Below are 22,953 nucleotides of genomic sequence, written 5' to 3'. Positions count from 1 at the left end.
GAAGCAAGCCCGTTACTGATAACATCTATGAGTTTTGTGAATCATCAGAACTTACAGGGATGATTTGTTTTTGGAATTTGGGATGTTTATATAGATTTATAACACACTGCCTAACTATGTTATAAAGCTTCGAGATTGGGTCATCCATTTTATTTATTCATTTTGCCCTACCTTGATTTAAAATATTTTCTTTCTTTTTTACATATAACAATTTTTATATGCAAAAGAATTGGTCTCTTTCACTTAGTTCTTGATGTTTCACCTTTTAATCCACATAATGGATAAGATTTATTGTTAACATTAACAAGGAGCTTCAGAATGATTTTTATTGTTGTGATTTATCTTTCGCTTGTAGATTAATTAGAAACCACATTTCCATATTTTGTGTAGCCCATTCACATTTCCCTTATGAAGAGGTGAAGAAGTGAAATCCACTCATGCATCGGCGCATACACCTCGCTAACTTCACCTCATTAGGGATTGCACTCTTTAAGGCATCCAGCTGCACTGTTTAAAAGATGGATGTGACCGTGGTGTTAGAAAGGTGAAGCCATCTCGAAGCGCAGGGCCTCTGATGACCAATGGGAGCTCCACAACGGCTCTGGAAAATATAATTATAATTATATATATATAATATAATTATAATGGAAAATACAGTAAAAAGATTTTTTTTTTCTTAAAGGGGACATATTATGGCATTTAATGTATATTTTAAACAGGCCTTGAATGTCTTAAAAACAATCTAAAGCTTGTTTTTTCTACATAAATCAGAAATTCAGCCTGTGGGCCATGTCTATAGTTTTACCGCTTCAAACCCCTTTTTCTGTGCTTCATTCTAAGAGAAGGGGGGGGTATGATAATGAGGCTCTGTGCTGATTGGCTGCTTGAATGACGTGTAGCAGGGGAGGAGAATAAGCCTCGCTCCGGGGAGAAGAGCAGCCAGCTACATGTCCCATGCCAGGGAGCTTCTGCGACAAAATAAAATCCATTGCTTTATTTTTTTTGTATTGACTGTCCTAACTGGCCGCGAGTTTAACGGTTTCAGCGGGGGCAGAGAGCCATGATAGTCGGACGCTCGCATTCAGTTACACGGTGTAAACGGATCTTAGACCCCGTCCACACGTAGCCGGGTATCTTTAAAACCGAATATTTCCCCCCTCCGTTTATAAAATAATTTGTATCCACATTACATCGTTTAAAAAAAAAAAACCCTTCCACACATAACCGAAGATCTGCGTTTTCGACCACATTCATAAGCATTCCAAACCTGTAGATCATCTGCGCCTGCCGGGGAAGCGCTTCCCCGGCAGGCGCGTCTGCTTCTCGGTTAACGAGCCCCCGTGTCCCGCCACGGAGCTGCCGCGTTATCGACGCAGCCCTACGCCGTAAGGTACGGCGTAGGGCTGCGTCGGTGTAACGCAGCAAACGGTGGTCAAGAGCAGAGACCATTTATTTAATAAATAGCTTGGAGAACAGATGGTGGATTATCTGTAGTTCTGTAGTAAGTAAGTAAGGTAAGTATCGATGCAAAATCTCATTTCTACTCTCCCTCGCTTCTAAACAATGGCGGAGGTCGAGCCGGCGGAGAGAGCTGGTTGTGGGCGTGGTTTCAGCAGCGGAGGCTGAACCTCTGGAAATCTGCTCCTGTCGTGACTCACGACGGGAGCAGATTCTAATCGGCTCAAAAAAAATCACGTGACACTGGGGGATTCTGTCGGGCGGGGGCCAGAGACCTTGCAGAAATTCATGGGATTTTGTCTCCCCTCTGCTGACAGGGTGAGGGGAGACCACTTTATATATGTTAAAACAAGAAAAAACTTGTTTTTCATAATATGTCCCCTTTAAAGTTATTATGTTAGATTTATCCCTTTTTCTTCAATTTGCTGGTAGCTCTTTGAAAATTGGTTTATAGATAAAGGATGTAAGGCTTTGAAGAGAGTATCTAGGAGTCTGAGGAGGTTATTATTAGTGATGACTAATTTATTTGTATGAAAGTTTGTTTTTTTTCCCTTTCAATTTTGTTTAAGTATATTTAAACCCTAAGTATAAAGTGTGAAATGAAGTAAATGAATAGCTTCATGGCTTCTCTTCCAGTGACGGAGGTAAATTCAGACAATTTGCCAACCAACAATATTGATTACCCACTGTTAATTTGCATTATGCTATTTCTGCTTCAAAGTAATTACCCTCAGCTGTTTCTGTGCAAGTCATCAGCAGCATCGCTTAAAAAGACAAACCGCTCTGTAACAACAAGACTGTTTAAAGAGAAAAGTAAAACGGTACTTAAAGCCTTTCAATGTCTTGCTTACAGTGATGCAGGTTGTTTGGTGTGTTGGAATAAACAATTGTGAAGTGAATCTACTGCAGAAAAGAGTTGTTCTTCACGCTGATACTCTTCAAGAGCAGCTGATTCTGTGCACTTCTTCAGCCAAGAGTGAAGCCTTTCTCCGGCTTTAAAAGAGCCCCTTCTGTAACCTTTGGTCTCGTGAGAAGTGATTACAACAAGCTTGTCAGAACATTTAATTCTGAGGTAGTATTCTGAACAGAAATGTTTGAGTACAGTTAGTAGCCTCAAAGAAATTTCACACAATCTACTTACCGGTAAAAAAAAAAAAAAGTAAATAATTGTATGTTTAATGTATTTTACTTTATACTGCTTGTACCAGGAATGGTTGTAGATATTCTTATAATGTATTTCTGGTCATTTTTAATTACATAGGGGAGAGAGTGTCCACTTTCAGACCTTTATGATGTTGTCGCTCTGGTCCACTGAGGGCTCCAAGAGGACACAGTGGAAGTAATTTACTTCTCGCCGCTTGATAGAGCACTGTTGGAAGAGATTTTGTGCTGTAATTGAATCAGATGTCTTGGAGCCTGGACAGATATAATACACTTCCTCCTCTTTTCAATCCATTATTCCTCTTGTGGGGTTGTTGATGTTACAGATTACCCAAAGGAAACTTAAGTGATGTGCCACAAATAAACAGTTTAGGGGAAGCTAGACAAAGATTTGCTCTGAAAGTGTCCCTTAAGTCTCCTTTTATTTGTTTAAAATCAAAATCTTTTTTTTTTTCACAGGTTTGTCTGTTGACATTGATTTGGATTGAACTGAATAATAGTTAAAGAGAAATTATATTGTTGCATTATAAATTCAGAATTTAATAAAATGAAAAATTAATTTAGCAGAGGCAGAGGTGAAACCCCAGAGATCGCCATGGATGCATTAGCTTGATTGGGTTTTTTACAGAGGCAACAACTGCGCTGATGATGTCATATCCAGTGCTAACTTCGTAGACAACGAGAGTAGAAACTCATATCCAACAATTCAATATTTAAGGGGCAGAGTCATTCTTTCACACTTATTTGTTCAGGATTAGAAGGTGTTGTTTACAACCTCTGTAAACTCTCCTGCCTGCACATCTTAAAGCCTGTTAGAGAGCAGCCTGACCAACCATTCACTTGGCTGAGAAATCTGTCCTGTGAAATAGGTCGGGCCCCCTCCACATTCACAGCCATTTCCTTTTCTACAGAATGTACTGAACTAATCGGAGGAGCGCAGGCTGTATGTGGTGAATCATACAGGAGCGTTCAAGAACCACTATTCAAATAAAACAAGATGGCTGCAGAATAACGCCCAGAGTATAGTGGAGGAGTGGTTTTCTCCTCCACAGTACTTTGGATGTCCCAAAGATATCCCAAATGCTCTGTTTTCCATTTAAAGAGAACCTATTATGGCATCTAATACCTATTTTAAACAGGCCTTGAATGTCTTAAAAACAAGCTTTTGATGGTTTTTGCTAAATAAATTAGAAATTCAGCCGGTTTAGAGTCTAAACCATGTCTTTATCATCCCAGTCTCTAACCTCATTATCTATGAGGGTTTCTGAGTGGGCAGGAGGCTATGATAATGAGGCACTGTGCTGATTGGCTGCCTGAATGACGCGATACACCGCAACGAAAAAATGGCGGAAGCTCCGGCCGGCGGAGTTACCGTGTCCTAACTGCATGCGATGCGAGCAAGCGTCAGTGAAAAAATCAATTCCATTGCTTTATTTTCTATTGGACTGTCCTAACTGGCCGCAGCGACGCAGAGCGACGCAGCACGCCGTTTTGAGCTGAACATTTGTCGGATGCAGGCTTCTATTTTCTTCCTGTCGCTTGCATAGAAAGCTGGTTGAAAGTGCTGTAGGAAACGGTCATGGACACGGAATGGCTGGTCCAGTTAGTTGAAATGAGAAGTTATCTCTATGATACCTCCTCATTTGACTAAAAAAACCTAAATGGCTGGAGGGAGATGGACAGAGAGCGTCCGATGTCACGCAGTGCGACGCGATAGTCGGACGCTCGCATGCAGATACACAGTGTTTAGTTGTGGGCGTGGTTTTCATTTTCGTTACGTAGCGAAAGGGAGCAGAATCTGAATGGCTCGTAGAAGCCACATCAGACTGGATGGCTCATCGGGCTGTACAGACACTGCAGAATTTGGTTGCTTTCCTCCTTCTCTGAGTTGGCAGGCTGAGGGGAGACCACTTTATATATGTTAAAGCAAGAAAAAATTTGTTTTTCATAATAGGTCCCCTTTAAGGTTCTATTGGACTCACCTTCTCCATGACAAATTCAATGAGTGTTAATCTCCATCCATCCACCTATAGTCATATTGACTCTGTACACCGTGCACCAGTGATAGGAGACCATGAGGCATGACAGGTAAAAGAAAGATGGTTCTGATGCCAGATTTGTCATGGCAGACGCTGATAGGCAGTAGATCTGAGGGAGGTGTTAAGAAAAGTCAGGAACAGACTTAGCTATTGCTAAGATTTATATTGGCAACAGAAGATAAGAGGAGCAGCAATCAGAGAACCCCTTTCTTGGCTGGAGTGGATTGACTGATGTGTATCTCAGCCAGTGTCTTCAGGAACAAAGGAATAACTGTGGCAGAACAAGAGGACTTGTGCTCTATCAGTTCGTGATCCGGGAGCTTATATGACTGAAAGGAAACAGCAATGGCCAATAGTCTGCTATAAAGCAGGTGTTTGTTAGTGATAGGTATTGTTAGTAATTTATCAATACCGATACAGATAATCCTTATTAATAATGGTACTTATTGATAGTCCCTTTATAATTTGGAACACAAGTTCAAATTTCCAGACTGGCATGCAAATATATTTTTTTCAATAAATGGATTTCTTGTCTCCCTGAGGAACTGGTTCTTGATTGGTACTTTTGTCTGGTCTTTTCTCTGGTGGAAAACGTTTTGTGCTCACAGCCTGCCAGTTCATTTTTGCTCTCTTCTTGCAAGGCAGACTTCAGAGGACAATTAAACATCCTAAACAGATGGAGAAATCCCTTACCCTAGCCAGTCAAGGTCTGTTTGATTTTTTTTTTTTTTTTTGATCGCTCAGCAGTTATGTTTGAATTGCGTTGAAATGAGTGCAGATTGTACACAGTTTATATTGGCAGGACTGCACGTCTGCAGAGTGGAACTGTATCCAATTCAATCTGGCCAGTCACAGTGCCATCCATTTCTCCTCACTGCAGCTCTTCTCATGTACTGCTGCCTTCTGTTAATGGAGATATCACCTCCTCCCTCCCTTACCCTATCTCTGCTTTCTTTTTGTTGTCCTTTTTCATCCACTTTACTTTCAATTGACTTCTTTCAATTCCTTCTGCTGTAGCTTTTCATTGGCACACTCAGTAAAACTAATCGACAGTAAGCCATCACTGAGAGCACACGGGAACTGTTTTTTTTTTCTGCTGAAACTAATCAACCATCGCTGATTATCCAAGGCAAGCTCCCTCCCTATGTCATTGCCCCATAAGTCAGCATATGATTTATAATGTAGAGCAGAGAAGAAAGGGTTGTAATTTAGAGCAGGGAGGCAGAGTCTCTTAACAAGGCTCAGAAGTTCATTGTAGTGAATGTCATGTTTTCTAATGGCCGACTGTTGACATTTGGAGGTTGGAGGGGTGTTGCTTTTTCACTTTCAAGTCAAGAGGAAAACCATGAAGTCCTTAACTCTCCTGAAAGTTATCTCCTTAAATTAAAACCAATAATGTTCTGATGAAGTTCGGATCAGTTCAGTTTACTTATATCGCCATTTGACAGAAAAAGTCAATCTGGAACACTTTACAGAGAAAGTTTGATTCACATCCGCTTAAAGTCCATCCATCCATGAGCCTGTAATTGTTTTAGAACAAGACGGACTAAAATTCCTCAAGTGTCTTCCTTAAAACAACATTTTGGCTCAAGTGTGTTCTGACATGTTGAATCCCTGGAAGGTCAGAGCTGATGGATCATCAGAACGTACAGTTCCTGTTGCCGGTGAGATCCACTATTTTAGTTTATCAAAAAGTATTCATCGGTACAATTTTTCACATTTTCCTTAATTAACCTCACATTTTTCCACGTATCTGAGCTACAACTGGGTTCAGGAAATGAGTGTGAAAATTGACTCAGACGTGGATGATTCTGTTTGGTAAATATCATGCTCATTACCTGTTACCGAGCAGTATCAAAAGGTATGCCATCTTTCATTCACTCACTGTATTTTTCCGTATTACACTTGCATTATTAGGTATAGATGGTGGAAGTGTGGTAAAATACAGCTCTTCCCACCACAACCAGTGATTTGTGGGAACGAGAGCTACCGGTACATGTGATGTCTGGTTTTGGTAGAAAGAGCTACCTAGGGGTTTTAAAGGAATGCATGCATCTACACTATTTTTAGAAATTACCCGTCGCCCGACAGCTAACCCGACCACAACTGGAAACTAATTTTGATACCGGAATAATACCCTTTGACCTATTCTTTCAAAGATAAAATAAAAAAGGGGAAGCTCTTGACTAAACATTTCCTGAAGGTTATGAACACCAAACACAGTTTTTGATCTGTTAATGTGCCATTACAATATATATACTGTCGATGTCCATCCAAGATTTTACCTCCAAAAGCAAGATATAACATCTTCCGCCAGCATTATCATAGGACTATTTTTTGTTAAATAGTAAATAAAAAAAAGGTTTGCTGTATTTGTTAGGTCTATTTTGTGTTATGCCTTATCAGGTATTTCCATGCCTGTTACTTGGGCTACGGAGTGAAGTTTCAGGCTGTTTTCTAGCTTGTCTGTGTCTTGAGTATAGAGTGTCATATCTCATATTGTGGATTAGATTAAAGCTTAGCAGAAATAATCATCTCTATTTTGAAAGTCGATGATTGATTTGCATTTTAGACTCGCCATTTTCTGTATCAGCTTCACCCACGCACCCCATAGTCAAAGGTTTTGCAGACTCATCAGATTCACCATAACGACAGACTTGCTGACTGTCATCTGAAACTTCATAGGGAGACACATACTGCCATATAATTAATTCCCTACCCTACTGTACATTTTCATTCTGTCCTTTACCTCAAGTTTCTCCTGTCGATCAGCATGTTTCTTTGTATCTTTGTCGTGTGTTATTTTTACTATTTGTTCTCATGGCCATATAACCAAACTGATGCATCTGAACAACATGTCCTTAGGCCCATCTGAACACGGCCATGCTGCAGTTATTTTTCTCACAGGCCGGCAGACGTGACCACGCTTCCTACGAAGCATGTGCTGCCAATTAAACATACTAGTTTGGTTCCTGGCCTTAGTTTGTTTTTATGTTGTCAGCAGGAGACAGAGAAAAATGACAGAATTGTATGTCTCACAGCAATTATGGCACATCTGCGTCTCACACAGGCCCACTCTCTGTCAGAGTTGCAAGGCAAGCACCGCATTGTGGATGCTGTCAAATTCAATCAAAGCCTCTATAAACTCAATGTCTTCACATCTGCAGGGGCTTTGTGTCTAGTGGTCAATGGAGATCAAAGGTTATGAACCATTTTGCAAGGTTTTAAGACACATAAAAAAGCACTTAATAAACGACAGCACTGCCAGGGAGTCTGAAAAGAATGATGGTTCATTATAGAGCGATGCGGTGAATGGAAAGAAAATATGTGATATGTGAATGAAGCACAGGTCAACGTCTTCCTGATTCTGCCTAAGGGGTAATTACACAGCACATCCTGTGTGTCTGTTTCTTTCCAACTGGGACTTTTATTCAAGTAGTGTGACTGTAAAATTGATAGTCACGGCACTCATGGACCTCCTGAGTTCAGTTCTCCTCTTGAGGGTGTTGCAGTTTGCTGATGTTGTTGGTTACATCCTGCCTCATTCTTGTAAGTACATGTACATTTCTGTCTTACTGCGCGTCTCAGTGATTCTCGGTGCAGGTTGCTTAAATGAATCGTGGAGGGTTTTTGAATTGTTTCTTGTCCAGCATATATCACTGTACATCCATTGTTTCACACATTCAGCACGCATAGATCTAGTTTAGTGTTTTTTTGGTTGTTTCTTTTGATGAAAACTTGATGAAAACTCTCCCTAGCTGTTTAATGGCCTACGCTCATCAGATAATTAATGCTGTGTAATTCTGAGCCTGGTATTTAACAGAATGATTAATGTGACAACATCTGTGTGTGTGTTTTTTCTTTTCAGCACCATCTGAAGGCAGCATTTTCTCACCTAGAACATTATTCTTTCTTCATTCATTAGAGAGTTGCAGCCTCCTTAAATCAATGCCATTATTTGAGCATATATATTTATGTATAATATATACTACAGTTCAGTTTAATGTTTTTATTGGAGAGTAAATCAAAGGACGTGTGAGTGAAAAGCAGATATGTGAATCTCTGGCTTTCCTTCATTATTGTATCCTCATCTTGAGCTTGTCTTCCACTCTGCCCTCCTTTCTTTCTTTGTTCTTTCACTCACTTCCAGCTCCTTGTTTCACAGGTCTGTTCTCTTTTTTTCAAGTTTCACGCTTAATCCACACTCACACTCTGAAAGTGAGCGAGTTCACGAGTGTGTGCAAGTGCGCACACTCACCTAACTTTAATTACAGCCCATCCTGCCAGGCCACAAGGAGGTCTCTGTACATTTGCACATGCTCGGTCTCCTCCCTCACCAGTCGATACAGGCTTCATCATTATTCTTTTAAATTACTGAATTATTGATGCACCCTATTGGTTTTTTTTTCCCTCCAATATTTATATTCTCAGCTCAATTTTAATGATCCACTCCCCTTCTTTAAATCTCTTTTCTTTTATCTTTATAATTTGCAGATTTTCCTACTTTCCCCTGCTGGCTGCTTGGTGCTGAAAAGAAAACATTCTGTCTACAGAACTCTGCAAAAGCTTTAGATGTCCTGGTCAAAGTCGAGTAAACAGGGGGAGCCCTGAACTTAAAGTCACCTTATTTTCATCCTTTAGCACTTAAGTTTGGCTTTTTTTTTTTACTAAAAGAGCTTAAAGTAACCTCAGTGTTTTCTATTCAGGCTTTCAGTGACAACTCTTGTTTTGGTGCAACGTCGCCGTTAACAAAAAAATATTGAAAAGAAGCAGATCTGACGTGTCCTAAGCACACCAGAATCTAGCTCAGTAATGCAGTGTGTCTTATAACTGAAGCTGGGATTTAAATTAAATAGATTCATATCCAGTTGTGTCATTGCGGTAATATAGTTTAAAGGGCCTCAGCACAGAGGAAGGCGACACAACAAATGTAATTGATTTCAGACTGAATGAAATTAACGCTCTTTACTGGAAACCAATGTCTTGTTTCTGTTTTTATTCTGTCCTATCAGATTTCAGCCAGTGCTGTGTTAGACCTGCTTTTAGACTGTGTAAGTGAATTAGTCCTCTTTAATGTGCACTTTGAGGCTGTGATGTCCACAGATGTTTTAGGAGAAAATGAACAAAGACAGCAGGCATTTGCAGTCAGTAAACATCGTAACCTTATTTAAAGAATCAGCTGCTACAGAAATAGATATTAACCACGCCAGCAGCCTGGCTCAAGGGGTGGTAGCATCTGTCTCATCTGTTGCTACATCCAGCGCTTACTGTACATCAAGACTGAAATGTCTTAAAAAATGGATACACAGATTGATATTAAATTTACAAAGACATCTGTAGTTCCCGGAAAATGAATCCTACTGAATTCCATCGGCTCCTCACTTATTCTCCAGCATCGTATTTTTACACTAAGTACCTTAACACATTCAGACTGATTCTATCATTTTGTCTCAGCCATGTTCCCTTGAAAGAGAAGATTATTGATCTTTATTTTTGCACCATCAACAGCATCAAATTTGATGTTTTTCCAAAACAGTTCAGAGCGTTTGCTCTGTTTTGCCCCCTTCTGTGTCATCTTAACATACTTAGTGTTGCACTTTATACTTTCAACACTGCATGATGCATGCATGCTTTTACCCAGCAAATGATACACGTATGTTGCTGTATTCCTAAAATAATATCGGCTAAATATGAGGGCAAATTATTTATTATTTAACAGTAAAAACAGGAGGTTCAAGCTATTTTTTCTTCAGAGGCTGGGAAATAAAAAGATTTGGTGGACCGTGTTAAAGGATCATTCCAGAGTTTATACTAGGTCTATTATTGGATGGTAAGGAGGGTCAACTGTCACTGGGGACCAATACATCATGAATCAAAGCAGTTTTGTATAAGAACAGAATATATGTTTGCACTAAAATGTTGATTTATGTTAGCACAGTGTAGGCAATAGACCTATGTCAAAGTAGATAGCCATTTTAAGCCTCGGATAAACCTAAAAAATGTCATTCCGCTTGAGTGATAATATGTGGGTCCCCATAGACAAAGTAAGGAAACTTTAATGTTGCATGTGTACAAAAAGTGTATGAAAATTGCTGTTGTTACAGGCATTTCCATCCAGTTGATACCATCTTGTCCGTACAAGCTGACTGTAGATGTTGTGGAAACTACTGAAACAAAACGAGCAGAGTTCATGGCGTCTGCCTCTAACACTTGCCTCTTATGTCATAAATATATAAGTACTGATTCAGTTCTATGGAAGCAGAGGATGTTTCTAGGAAACCCTCAAGTTTCAGAGGGCTTCATTCAAAGTGATCCTCAGGTTGGAAGGGGCTTATAGTAACCTGAGTGCTGTTATTGTGGGAAGGTTATGTTGATTTGATCCTTAAAGACAAAGAGAGACGACTATGCAGACGCCAAACATAAACTCCCAATGAAATTAAAAAAAATTCAGCTGTACCAGAGTTTACTTTATCTGAAAAGATGCTCCTTTGTTCTTGCTTTAGCTTGCCTCCATTTTTTTCTTTCGATTTGTTTCATTGCAAGCATGTCAAGGATGAATACCTTAAATTCATCATTAATGGCTTTACAGTACTTCATGTCCTGAAAGCCATTTGGCAAATGGCCCATTTCCATGGTCTGATGTGTGCTGTTCCTCCAAAACAGTTCCTCTATTAGACTCAGTTTAATGAGACGCAGCTCTGCTGTGTCATCCACCACCCAATTTATTTGGAATAAATGTAAGACCTTGAGCTTGAAATTGAACCTGCCATCCTTGAGCAAACTGCACTAGACCTGGAGTATCTGTAGACTAGCTGAAGACATCTTAAAACATAAATGAAACACTTTGTTCACATGATAGATTCATATGTCTTTAAAGTACTAAAAGAAAGCACACAGGAGTGAAAAATCTTTCAAAATGTCAGTTTTTATAATCTGTTCTATAATCACCTTTTTTCCTCACTTTAGTGTAATCTTGATTCTGAATAGCCTTTTTAAAATTGTTGCAGTTCACTTCACATCAGCTTTTTTTAATGGAAAATTTCTTGTGCAGAAATGTCAATCTAAAGGAAGTTGGGAACATGACGTTAAGGCTGTATTCACGATATGAAATGAAAGAACAAGTACATTTTAAAGCCATTTCGCCTTTACAGGTCAAAGATTCCAGGTTCTACCTCAAGATGCCTAAATATCACCTGAAGGCATAGCTCCTTTCTCCTTTTTCCACTGTCCGGAAGAGCAAAGTCTTGCTGTGTGCTGCAGTGTTTTCACTCTCCTTCATGAGCATAAAACAGCACTTCTAGTACAATAACTTCTTTTGTGGGTCCCTGTAACTCAGGGTAATCTTACTCTGCTTCTGTCAGCAATTTGTCACATGTGAGACGGAAGTGTGTTGTGCTCCCAAAAGCAAACCCAGTTTTACATCACAAACCCAATAAAAAACATTGTAATGTGATGCGACGACTACAAAAGGTATTCATGGGTCACATCAGGTCTGAATGGGTTAAATTTCATGACGACCTATTTCCTGAGTCACTGTGACCTTGTTTTCTTAGCGGAGTATGGTAAGGGTGAGAAAGGGATAGTAGGACAAAACTAATGAATTTGCTCAAACAGATGAAAAGCTGTGAGACGGCTTTAGGAACCGTTTGACACATTTTAAATCACTGCCAGATGGACGTGCCATCTACTCATTGACATTAGACAAAGCATTCTTCTTCAGTGGATTGAAAGGTCAGGGTGACAGCTCAGATCTCCGGAGAGAGTGCCACTCATATGTCGTTTTGGGTGTGTGTGTGTGTGTGTGTGTGTGTGTGTGTGTGGTGGTGGGGGGGGGCTGGTTGCATATGTTGTTGTTGTGGCTTTCACGCACACATTGCTATTAGTCAGATCCTGCTGTGAGGAAGTGGGAGGAGGTTTAATTTACAGTGTCAGTAATTACAGTGTGAGATGGTGATCTGCGTTAAGCTCCAGTTCATCCACTGAAGAATAAAATGTGATTGCACTGTTTTCGTTTGGAGCCGGCGAGAGACACAAAGAAACAAAGTGAGAAAAGACTTAATAAAACAGAGATGGTGCTGTTGGAAAAGTTGAGATGCAAAATCAAATTAGATCACTGCTATCATTAACTGAGAGTTAAAATTATGCTTTAGAGCTTTAATTGCTCATATACTGTGATCGACCAACTATATTTGTAATTTTCAGTTGTTTTCCTGTGTATAAGGTGCAAATAACATGGAACATAGCAGTCTTTACAGGAGTGTTTAATAACACTTTTATTAAATGTAATTGTACAATAACAAAATGATAAAGGATTTTGAGGATATTCATAACATTGTTTCTAATTCTTTCACAGTAAACAAGCATAAGCCATGGATAGAGGCGTCTTATCATGGCGTGATCACAGAGAACATGGACACGGTGATGTTGGACCCTCCGTTGGTGGCACTCGACAAGGACGCCCCAGTCCGCTATGCTGGTAGGAAACGCAAACACACAGTGACAGCTCCACTCAAACCTAACGTACATGCAAATGAAGAACAATTTAGCACAATGTAACACATAGCATGTCTGCAGGTGCAGGAGAGTGCTCTCAGACACACACAGCACCTCGAGCAGGATGCCTCAACACCGCTTCAATGCTTCCCGCAAAGAGACAAAACTGGTGTTCTAACATGCATCAGTACTCACTGGTTGTAATGGAAGCTAAATTGCATCTATGTGCATTAACAGTTAAAACAAATAGTATTTTTTTTCTTTTAAAAGACCTTTTTTAATTACTATTTTATAGCATGACTTCACACTGATCCAAAAATCTCCAAGGCTTTCTTTTCCTCAAAAATAACTTCAAGAGCAAAGCCAGTCGTCCGTCCAGTGTTTCGACCATGGAGAACTACTCTGGGGAAAATAGTTGAACAGGTCTTTAGTGAAGTTAATTAAACCTGTGATTATTGTTATTAAACTATGTGCTGTGGGAATAGTATTGTCCCATAGGCTATTGCAGCATATGTAATAATGATCAGTCAACCTTGTCACACATTTCATATTTAGCTGATAGTTTCAAGAGCTGATTATGTTATCTAACGAGAGTTGGAATCACACACTTTTACAGGACAGTAACAGGAAGACGGAGAGGACGGACGACGCTTTTATAATTACACAAAGTATTCTGGGATCCAAAGTCAAACGAGGCGCTTTTGGCAGCTAACGCTTAACAGCTCATTATGGCAAAATGACTCCCATTAATCAAAGTGCTGACAACTATAACGATAACTCAGCTATTTCCTCCCTCTCTTTTCCTTTTTTTCTTTGTCTTTTTGTTCTAATGCCAGTGCCATTTTTTTATTTAATAATTTTTGTGTGTAAGCTGTTTTGTAGATTATAAAGCATGCCTCGTAAAGTCTGAAATAGTCTTCTTCCTGATTCAGATTTTATCTGGTTTTCCTTCTTTACACAGGTTTGAACAAGATATATGGGTTATTTATTATTTATAGGTACTGCATGTACTTGTCAAAAAGAACTTAATGAAGACATATTTTATATGCACAAAATATGGACAGTGAAAATAATCTTTTCTAGGTATTGTTCCTTCTGATTGTGTGGAGTCCAACAATGATTCCCAGGTCTCGTAAACAGATCTGTGAAGCGAAGAATGTTTAACGTCACCATGACATGTACACAAGCAAAAGTTGAAATTCATTTTCAACTTTTCAACGCCCAACGCCCCCCCCCCCCCGGTTAATACGTGATTTGTTTATTTGAGAAGGTCAACCCTGGTGAGATATCACCCAAGAAACAAAGACAGAAAAGTCCCTGACTGGTGATATTTCTCTCCCTGAATGTTTTTCATTGTATGAATGAAACCAGTACAATAGCTGCCAAGGAGACAGGAAAAAATGGCCATAAAAGAGCAGCTCCTAATTTATTTGTCTCGGCTTACCCTCTGTTTTGCACAAACACCCACACCTTCACCACCCCCAGCATCCGCATCAACCCCGACTTCAGAGAATCAAAATACCCTGTAATTTCCTTTTTTTTCTCAGACGATGCCCAAATTTGTGTCTTTCTCTCCAGGTAGCACCGAGTTCCTTCCTTCCCAATCCAGCAATCCTTCTTCCTCCTCACAATCTCGACACTTTGCTCCCAGTGAGCTCATATACAGCCAGTCTTGCACTGTAGACACTTTCATCAATCCAGGTTTTGTTTTACGGCAGAAAGGAGTGAGCTATCCTTCAGGCTCCACATTAATTGCAGTGTGGGAAAACAGACTAGGATTACAAAGCACTTGCCTATTTCCTCTACTCTTCTAGTTTTCTCTAGTCATTCATTATATCCTCTCTCATCTCCTGGCACTGCCCTCAAAGTGCCTCACTTTCACTTCTTAGCTCACCTTTTTATGTTTCACCTCCTTTTCCCCGCATGTCTTTGCCTCTGTCCTGCCCTCCCTTGCAGCTCTGCATTTCACTTTGATGTAAACTACCCACTGTGTGCCCAGGTGAAGTAATATACACTGAGACATCCTGGAGTTACATTTGTTATTACTTTGTATCCGCCTGAGCCCCAAAACAATCCTTGCACAAAGGTCGAAGGGTGCACTTCTATGTGCTGTTGGTGAATCTGCACATACAATTAAATTAGCATTGAGAATAGTGGCAGTGGGCTACAGGGTGCTCCGAGGCAGGCACGCAGTTTAATTTGCTTATTCTTTATCTCAAGGCCACAGTCAGCAGGTCCACACCTTCTCCCCATTCATCATGGTACCAGAGTAATGTCTGCTGTTTCCCTTGCAGATCTCACATAGGGTAGAGGAAGAAAAGTAGTTGAAGAACTGGAGGGAAAGTAAGAATGGATAGCTGAGAGAAAATAGAGGAGGTGAGGAGAAAATGATAGGAGGGAGTCATCACCAGGAGCTGTCGCAAATGAAACCGTTTTATTAATCCTGTTAGTTGGGCAGGTATGCGAGTGCTGTGGATGTGTGTGTGAGTGCTTTTAATTCTCATTATTAAAGTTACTGAAGTTCACTGAACTTGTGTTCAGCTCCTACGCTCCTTTCTGGTATCATTGTATCCTTGCATATCAGGTAGTCGCCTACACTCGCTGATCCAGATTCAGGCCATTGTCAGTGCTCATTCTCTCCTGGCCTTGGAGTTCCCAACTATGTTTTTTATTTTCAAGTCACAAAAATGATAATTGTGACTCTAATCCAGCAGGCAGGATATATATGGGTGCTTGGTTACGTTTAAAAATCAGGAGGCAAACCTAGGAAGGTGTTTATTGGATTAAGATTCTGGGGTTCTTTCACCATTTTTTAAATTAAAAACAAACTTCCTGCATTTTAACCACAACTGACATCAAAGTCAGTAAGAGACAGAAACTTTCATCAATCTGAATTAGTTAGATTAAACCAAGAGCTCATAACCTGTGAGTCTTAACACCTGCCTATTTTGTCATAAACATCAAAGTACTGATCCAGTTTGTCGGAAGCAGAAGCGACGAGCTCTCCTCCCTTCTGTGTCTAATTACAGTAGTTTGTAGAATCATGTTTTTTTTCTGCTTTCACCGTAAAATGTTCTTCTGAAGGGATCAGCTGCCTCTCTCGTGCACCAGTTGTGAGTCTTTTCACCGCAGCAGCTGTCAAACGTCTCCCGACTCAGCCTGAAGTACACTTGAAATCCGTCAGTGATGCAGCTGCTTCCCCCGGATGAGTCTAAACTCTCCCAACATGTCTTTATGTCTGAGGCTATCACGGACACTTCCTCATCTTTTGAGAAACTCAAAAAACTGCGCAATATTTTCCAACCACTCCCTGAAAGTTTTTTGGCTGCCTAGCAACTTGCACAAACATGAACGCAATTTGTGCCACTGCCCCCTTGTCTGCTCTTCTGAGCCCCAAGCTCAGTGGCAAGCACAGTGCATAGGCTGCTGTTTCCTGCTTGAGAGGCATTTTATGGTGTAAATTATCCACAAACTTTTTGAGACTGTGAAAATACACTCTGAGCTCAGCCAGGCTCTCCAGCGCTTTGCTTCTTCATGAGCAGTGCTCTCTGTGATGAGGTCATCGGGTCTTAAAATCAGCGGCAGACTCTCTGAGAAGACAATAACTCTAGCCATTTTTACACCCCACTTGGCGCTCTGAAATCATGTGCCTGCCTCCTCGTCGCAGAGTTCCATCAATCACAGTCAAAAGGAGAAAACAAAAAGAATGCAGTTCTATCCTAGTTTCTGTCTCCCCAGTTCCACTATATTTTTAAATCAGAAAAAAATAGATTTTGCTGCATTTTTCTTTTTCAAGAGGGCGTGGGGTTATAATGGAAAAAGTGCTGCTGATTTCCCCTTTTTTATTTCCTTCTGAAACAGATAAAAGAAAGAACAAATAGATTATGCTTGAAACAGAGCAGATCTCAGGAGGAGGAAGCTTAAGCAAGCTTATTACCATTTCTATACTTCCATACAAGTTGAAGTTTAGGAAGGGCAATACACTCTCCTTCTATTGCTTTCTGCAGTATTAGAAACGCACCACTCAGCGGCTGGCGGCTCACAGCACCATGTCAGCGGGCCAGCAGGAGCGCATGTGTGCGTCTGCAGGCTTCTCCGCCTAGCTTTGCTAAACTGTACTTCTTATGAATCACCTCCTCACTGTGAATGCAAATGAGCTGTTAAGCCCGACCCAGTAAAGAGCACGCTTTGGTTCCCTCAGTCTTCTGTGTGGTGAATACTGTTGGTGGTTCTCTCAAGATTCAAAGCAGAAACCAGCTGGTATCTGACCGGGACCAGCGCCACTCGCGGCCAGAGCGAGAACTGCAGGTCGCGTACGTGTTCAGTGTCTTTTTGAGAACGTGCACGTCGACGCGTCAAATAAACGCAGGACACGCGAGGCGGCCATGATGCGGATGCGGTCTGAACTGCAAGTATATCTGGGATTTTGCAATGGTGAACAGTTGTGACATTTATTGAATAACTTTAAAACTATAACAACTAACAACCTTTCAAGTTAAATTTACACTCTAAAATTCAGAAATGGTCTTGAGCTCTGCAACACATAAAGGGAGATTTTAATGAAGGATTGCATCTTACTGTAATACACGCTGTGAAGGAAGGAAAGAATACTCATGAGGATCGTTTGAATTCATCTCAGTAGAACGTTCATTGGATAGAGGAGGTTGTTTATTTCTGTGCAGCCATCATAAATCAACTTTACAATAATTATTAGTCACCTTTTGAAGTGAAGATATTTCTTTAAAAATTGAGTGAATTACATAAATTAACTTTTGCCATTGCTTTTAAATTGCATTTCTTCAATTTCTACGTCTGTCAGATGAACGTAACCTGGATCTCACTAGCGCCAGTTCCTCTCCACCCTCCCTCATGCTGCCCTGCTGAATAAAGGGAAACGTCTGCACTGATGTTTTGACATTTTAAAGGCTGCTATGACATTTCAAGCCAACACTTTCAGTTTGTCCGTAACAGGATAATCCATCCATCAATTCCTTTGCTTTTTATTTTTGACTGGGTTTTGGGGTCAATCTTGTCAGTTTCGCCAGAGACCATCTGCAGAAGCTCTGCACAGACAACCCCTCCTGCTCTTCTCTGCAAAGCAAATAAAAACAAGATAGAAAATATGAAATAAAAGAGTAATCAAAAAACAATTTCATAATACATGAATTATTAATGACTTTGACCTTTCACTTTTTCATTTGTTTCTCTTGTTATTTCAAGAAATTCACATGTATTCAAAATCATTCAAATATATACGGTATGAAATCTGATGTTACGATCTTATGTGTAGCGTTAAAATTGTAGAAAATAAAGATCTTGTTTGCAGATTTCAATCAAGATAAAGAATTTTATTGACAATTGACATTTAAGAGTTATGTTCAAGTATAGCCAGTATAGATGTACTGTATATTCACACCACTTTCATTTAATTTAAAAAACAAATTTTTAACAGCATACAGGAGGGGGATTGATCAGCTTTTTCTTCTTACAGATGATTTGATGATTACTACATATTTTGGGTGCAAATATAATATACAATAGATGGACCATAGATAATATAAACATTGCTGGAAATTAGCATCTGATGTCCACTTGAATAATGAAGTTAACATGCCTAGAAAATCCAACTAGATTTTATGGAACAAAAATGTGTTTTAAATAAACAGAAAGAGAGACATTGTCTCTCAACAACATTTATTTTGTTTTAATTAGGATTATACCTTTTGTTTTGTGAGACTCTCTGTTATTTGATGTTGTTTATGAGTGGGGAGATGACGGAGCTACTGTATGGGCAGATTACTGCAGCATCCAGAATATTGTGGAGTCTGTACTGATCTGATGAGATGGGAGCTGAGCCAAAAGACCAGGGAAAAGACAAGGTTTACTCTCACCCATGTTACCCTCACCTATGGTCACTCACTGTGGCTAGAAACCGAGACAACAAGATTGCAGGCACAACTGGCTGAAATGAGTTTCCTCTGCAGCAGAAAAACAGGTGCAAAAAAGAAACCTACAAGAATCTTCTCCAAGATCCTCAGCTTTGGCAAATCTACGATGTCGCACTGACGTGGAAGTATAAATTCCCCATTTCATTAGACAAAAGACCCAAACAGCCCAGAGGACGGGAGGGATTCACCAGTGATTTGTGACTGGACTGTCCCAGAAATTAAGATAAAAGGTGAAGAGCCTTCAAGAACTAAGTCCGGTTTAAACTTTGGTGGTGGATGTTCCCATAAACTGAGTGAACAATAGTGATGAACATGTGTTGCATAAACTTGGAAAAGGAAGAACTACACTCCAGTGAGGTAAATGTTGATTTCTACAGAAGAGGAAACATGGCCCATGTGTTTCCATGACTCCCGAGGTCGGCCTCACACCCGCTGCAGCATAGAAATGAAACACTAAGAAGTTAGTGGGTGAAGTGACACTGGATGATTGAAAATAACTAGTTTATGTCTTCATAAACATCCTCGTACTACCGTCCCGTGGAGTGTGTGCTGATAACTATGATTTTTTTTGGAAGTGCCATCTAACATTTATATTACTGTAACTATATGGTGTTGATGTCACAAAAATGGAGAATAACGATTTCAGCAAAACAGCAACAGAACCGCTGGTTAATAGTAGCAAGCATTTGAACTGATTTACATTGTATGTCCCATTTCTGCCACTATTTCTTCACAATCTTAAAATCCTTTTAAAAAGAGAGTTTATAAAAAGAACAACATTTAAATATCCTGGCTAACATCTTCTGAATGAATGTTAGTTTTCTTTTCTCTTGGCTTCCCTCATTTGTAATTGAGCTTTGAACCACACACACAGAAAACGAATTAAGGAAGATACACTTGAACTAAACACAATTGAATTTAACTGAATTCAATGCAATAACGCTTCAATTATATCCAAAAGAAAATTATATAAAGAAATGTTTTAGGTCCCCTGAGATTTGAAATACAAATGTAAGACTGTTAGTCTCAATTTATCACTCGATTAAAGTCCAGCTCTGGATTAAAGATTAATTTTTTTTTTAAAGATTTAATTCAAAAAGAATTTTTAAGAGCTCGAGGTTCATTACTACAAACTGCAGTAACCAGATCCACATTTGTACAAAGAAAGTAGAAGTAATGAGTGCCGGTACATATCTTCACAGTCAGTTTTCATTCCAATTCCCTCTCTGTCTAATAAATTACCAGCACAGTGACAAAAGCAGAGATCCTAATTATACAATAGGACCCAACAACGCAGTAGCTGTGACACACTTCAAAGGCAGTGAGACAAAAGAAGAAGTGGGACAAATAGGGAGAGGGACAGAAAAAGACAGGTGGTGCGAGAGGAAGCGATGAAAGAGGTACAATAAAGTAGACCCAGATAGCAGTGATATGCAGTGTGTGTGTGTTTGTAAAAGAGAGATTGAGAGAGTGGAGAGAGATGATGTGATGGACCATCAAAGGATAAGAGAGGATATTGAAACAACAGTCTGATCAAACCACACGTATCTGTTTCTCTGCCCTGAGGAGGAGAGGGACGCATTACTTTCGCCTGGGTATCACTTACCTCCTCCCTTTCCTTTGTGTCCACTTTGTGAAGTGGGTAAATTTCGGTAGTGGATGCTCATTTCCCAGGTAATAGTCTGGCATGTCTGCAGCATGTAAGAGGCACAGAACATCAAAGACCATCTTTAGATCACTTACTACTATGAAAAGACTGGGTCTCCATCCACTGCAAGCAGCATTCATTCAGCACGTTGCCAGGTGGGCCCTAAATAATGACATAAAATAACAACTATGAAGCTGGGTTATTAACATTCTTAGATTAATTGCTTAGCAGGTAGCCAATAATGTGTATGGAGTATGAACACCTCTTTGCAGTATTTTAATTTATAAAATAATAATTACATAAAGAAAATACAATATGCTATCTTATGCTGCAGCTAATTTTTATGTTTAATTATAATATAGATGTTAAGCCAGCCAACCTTAACGCCTTCTAAATAGGTCATATGTATAACTGATTAAGTCTGATTTACTGGTTAAAAGCTTACACAAATAGCAATAAAGATAATAAAGTCTCACCACTTTCTTTTTCTTTATTCTTCTTCTTTGACTTAAATGACCTTTACGAGTTACTCACATCTTTTTTTTTTTTTTTTAAAGCAACGCATTTCGGGTCCCTGCATTTACACCAGTTGAGCGCTGGGGAAACACCCTTATAGGTGCTGTTTAAAATGAAAGCTCGTTGAATAGAAGAGTAGTACATGGACTTATTTTCTGTTGCTCAGCCGAGTTGCATTTTTAAGGATGTGTTACTTGTATTAATGGAGAGAATCCAGTAAGTCTTCTAACTTCTAATCTTATTTTTTCTTGCATTTAATTTCGGATTTATCTCCAAATATGAATGAGGCCAGAAACTGATCTGAAAATATCAGAATCCATGCAAATTTGTACTGCTTACATGTCCAGAGGTCATATCTGTTCTGTTCCACACAGGAGGAAAGAAATCAGAACTGGGTCACTTGAAAGCCCCGCGGTGTAAATATGGCATAACAGAGTTTTTGGCCATCCAGTTAAGGGAACTCATTTCCCTAGTAATGTTTTGTAATGATATCCTTCTCCTCCATCGCTGCTCATGATAAGGTTGAGCCTCAACTGCGCTTACATCAGTTCTTAGACAGGGTTGGCTTGATACTGTACTGTTCTATCTGCAAACCTCTGGCTACTTGGATGGAGGGGCGAGATATATATTTTAATCTCCCATAAATGTCTATTCAGTATTTTTTTTTAATTCTAGTTCAGAATTCTAGTTCAGAAAAACTAGCACAACTATTTTACAATGTATACTTTTGGGTTGATGTGTTGGCAGAAATCTGATATTAATAAACATGTTTTCATTAGTTTAGCATCCCTGAAAACAAGAATCACCGGTATTGTAACTTTGAAATGAGTCATTTATATCTACAAATTCAGCAGATCCACTTCCATGAAGTTCATCAAGTTGCACTTCCATGTTTCTACAGCAGCCAGGATGGACGATCATAAAACTGATGGCAGCAGTGATCAAAAGCAGTCTCACGTCAGAGTGCTTACAATGTTCAAACTTATGAGAGGAAATACTGTTTTGGTTTTGGTCTGGCATTCTAGAGGCTGAGCATGGAGATGGAATAATTTGGGTAATAACACATAACAGCACTGTTAGTATTTTTGTACCTGGTTGTGTGTATATATATATATAAATAATCTGAGCCAGCTGCACCAGGTGCAGCACTACTGTACTGGTGCCTACTCAACCCAGGCGGTTAATTTGGCGTGGGTTGACTGCAGACTAGATGATTTTCAAATCTTGATTGATTTTAAAAACGTAGGGAAACACGGACAGAAGGAAAGTCTCAACTGATTTTAAGCATTATAATCCTCTGAACACATGCTTCACAATTCAACCAGCTGCAAGACCAAACATCCTGCATTCTTAGATTTACATAACAAAACACAGATTGTGGTTTGGGTTTAAGATATTGCTTTGCAACGTTGTAGCATGTCAGAAAGATCAATTTTCTCTGTATTTTTCAGGCGAGGAATCTCACAAAGATTTTTCTCACAAAGAAAAAATGGCATCCTACAGTTTTCCAGCGTTTAATCTGCAACTAATGCTTTGCAGAGTTGCTCTGTAACACAGTGCATTCGAGAACAGGCTGGATATACACACAAATCCCTAGTATGGAATTACGGTAGTTTTGTTTGGATAAGCTCTTTCTTTTCATGCTATTTCTCTCAATTTCTTTAACTCTTTTACAGGGCACTGGCTTTGA

The 22,953-nt window shown here is 39.6% G+C and overlaps 1 protein-coding gene across 1 annotated transcript in view; it reads left to right on the top strand.

Moving 5' to 3' along the window:
* Positions 1-22,953, top strand: part of clstn2a (calsyntenin 2a) — a 164,885-nt gene that overhangs the window by 65,784 nt on the left and 76,148 nt on the right. Inside the window, exon 2 of the mRNA XM_061732004.1 lies at positions 13,012-13,134. Within this exon, the coding sequence (XP_061587988.1) occupies positions 13,012-13,134 (123 nt within the window). The remainder of the gene's footprint in view (positions 1-13,011; positions 13,135-22,953) is intronic.

Source organism: Cololabis saira, chromosome 10, assembly GCF_033807715.1.
Source record: "Cololabis saira isolate AMF1-May2022 chromosome 10, fColSai1.1, whole genome shotgun sequence".
Taxonomy (NCBI): domain Eukaryota; kingdom Metazoa; phylum Chordata; class Actinopteri; order Beloniformes; family Belonidae; genus Cololabis; species Cololabis saira.
This window is presented reverse-complemented; position numbering and strand designations above follow the sequence as displayed.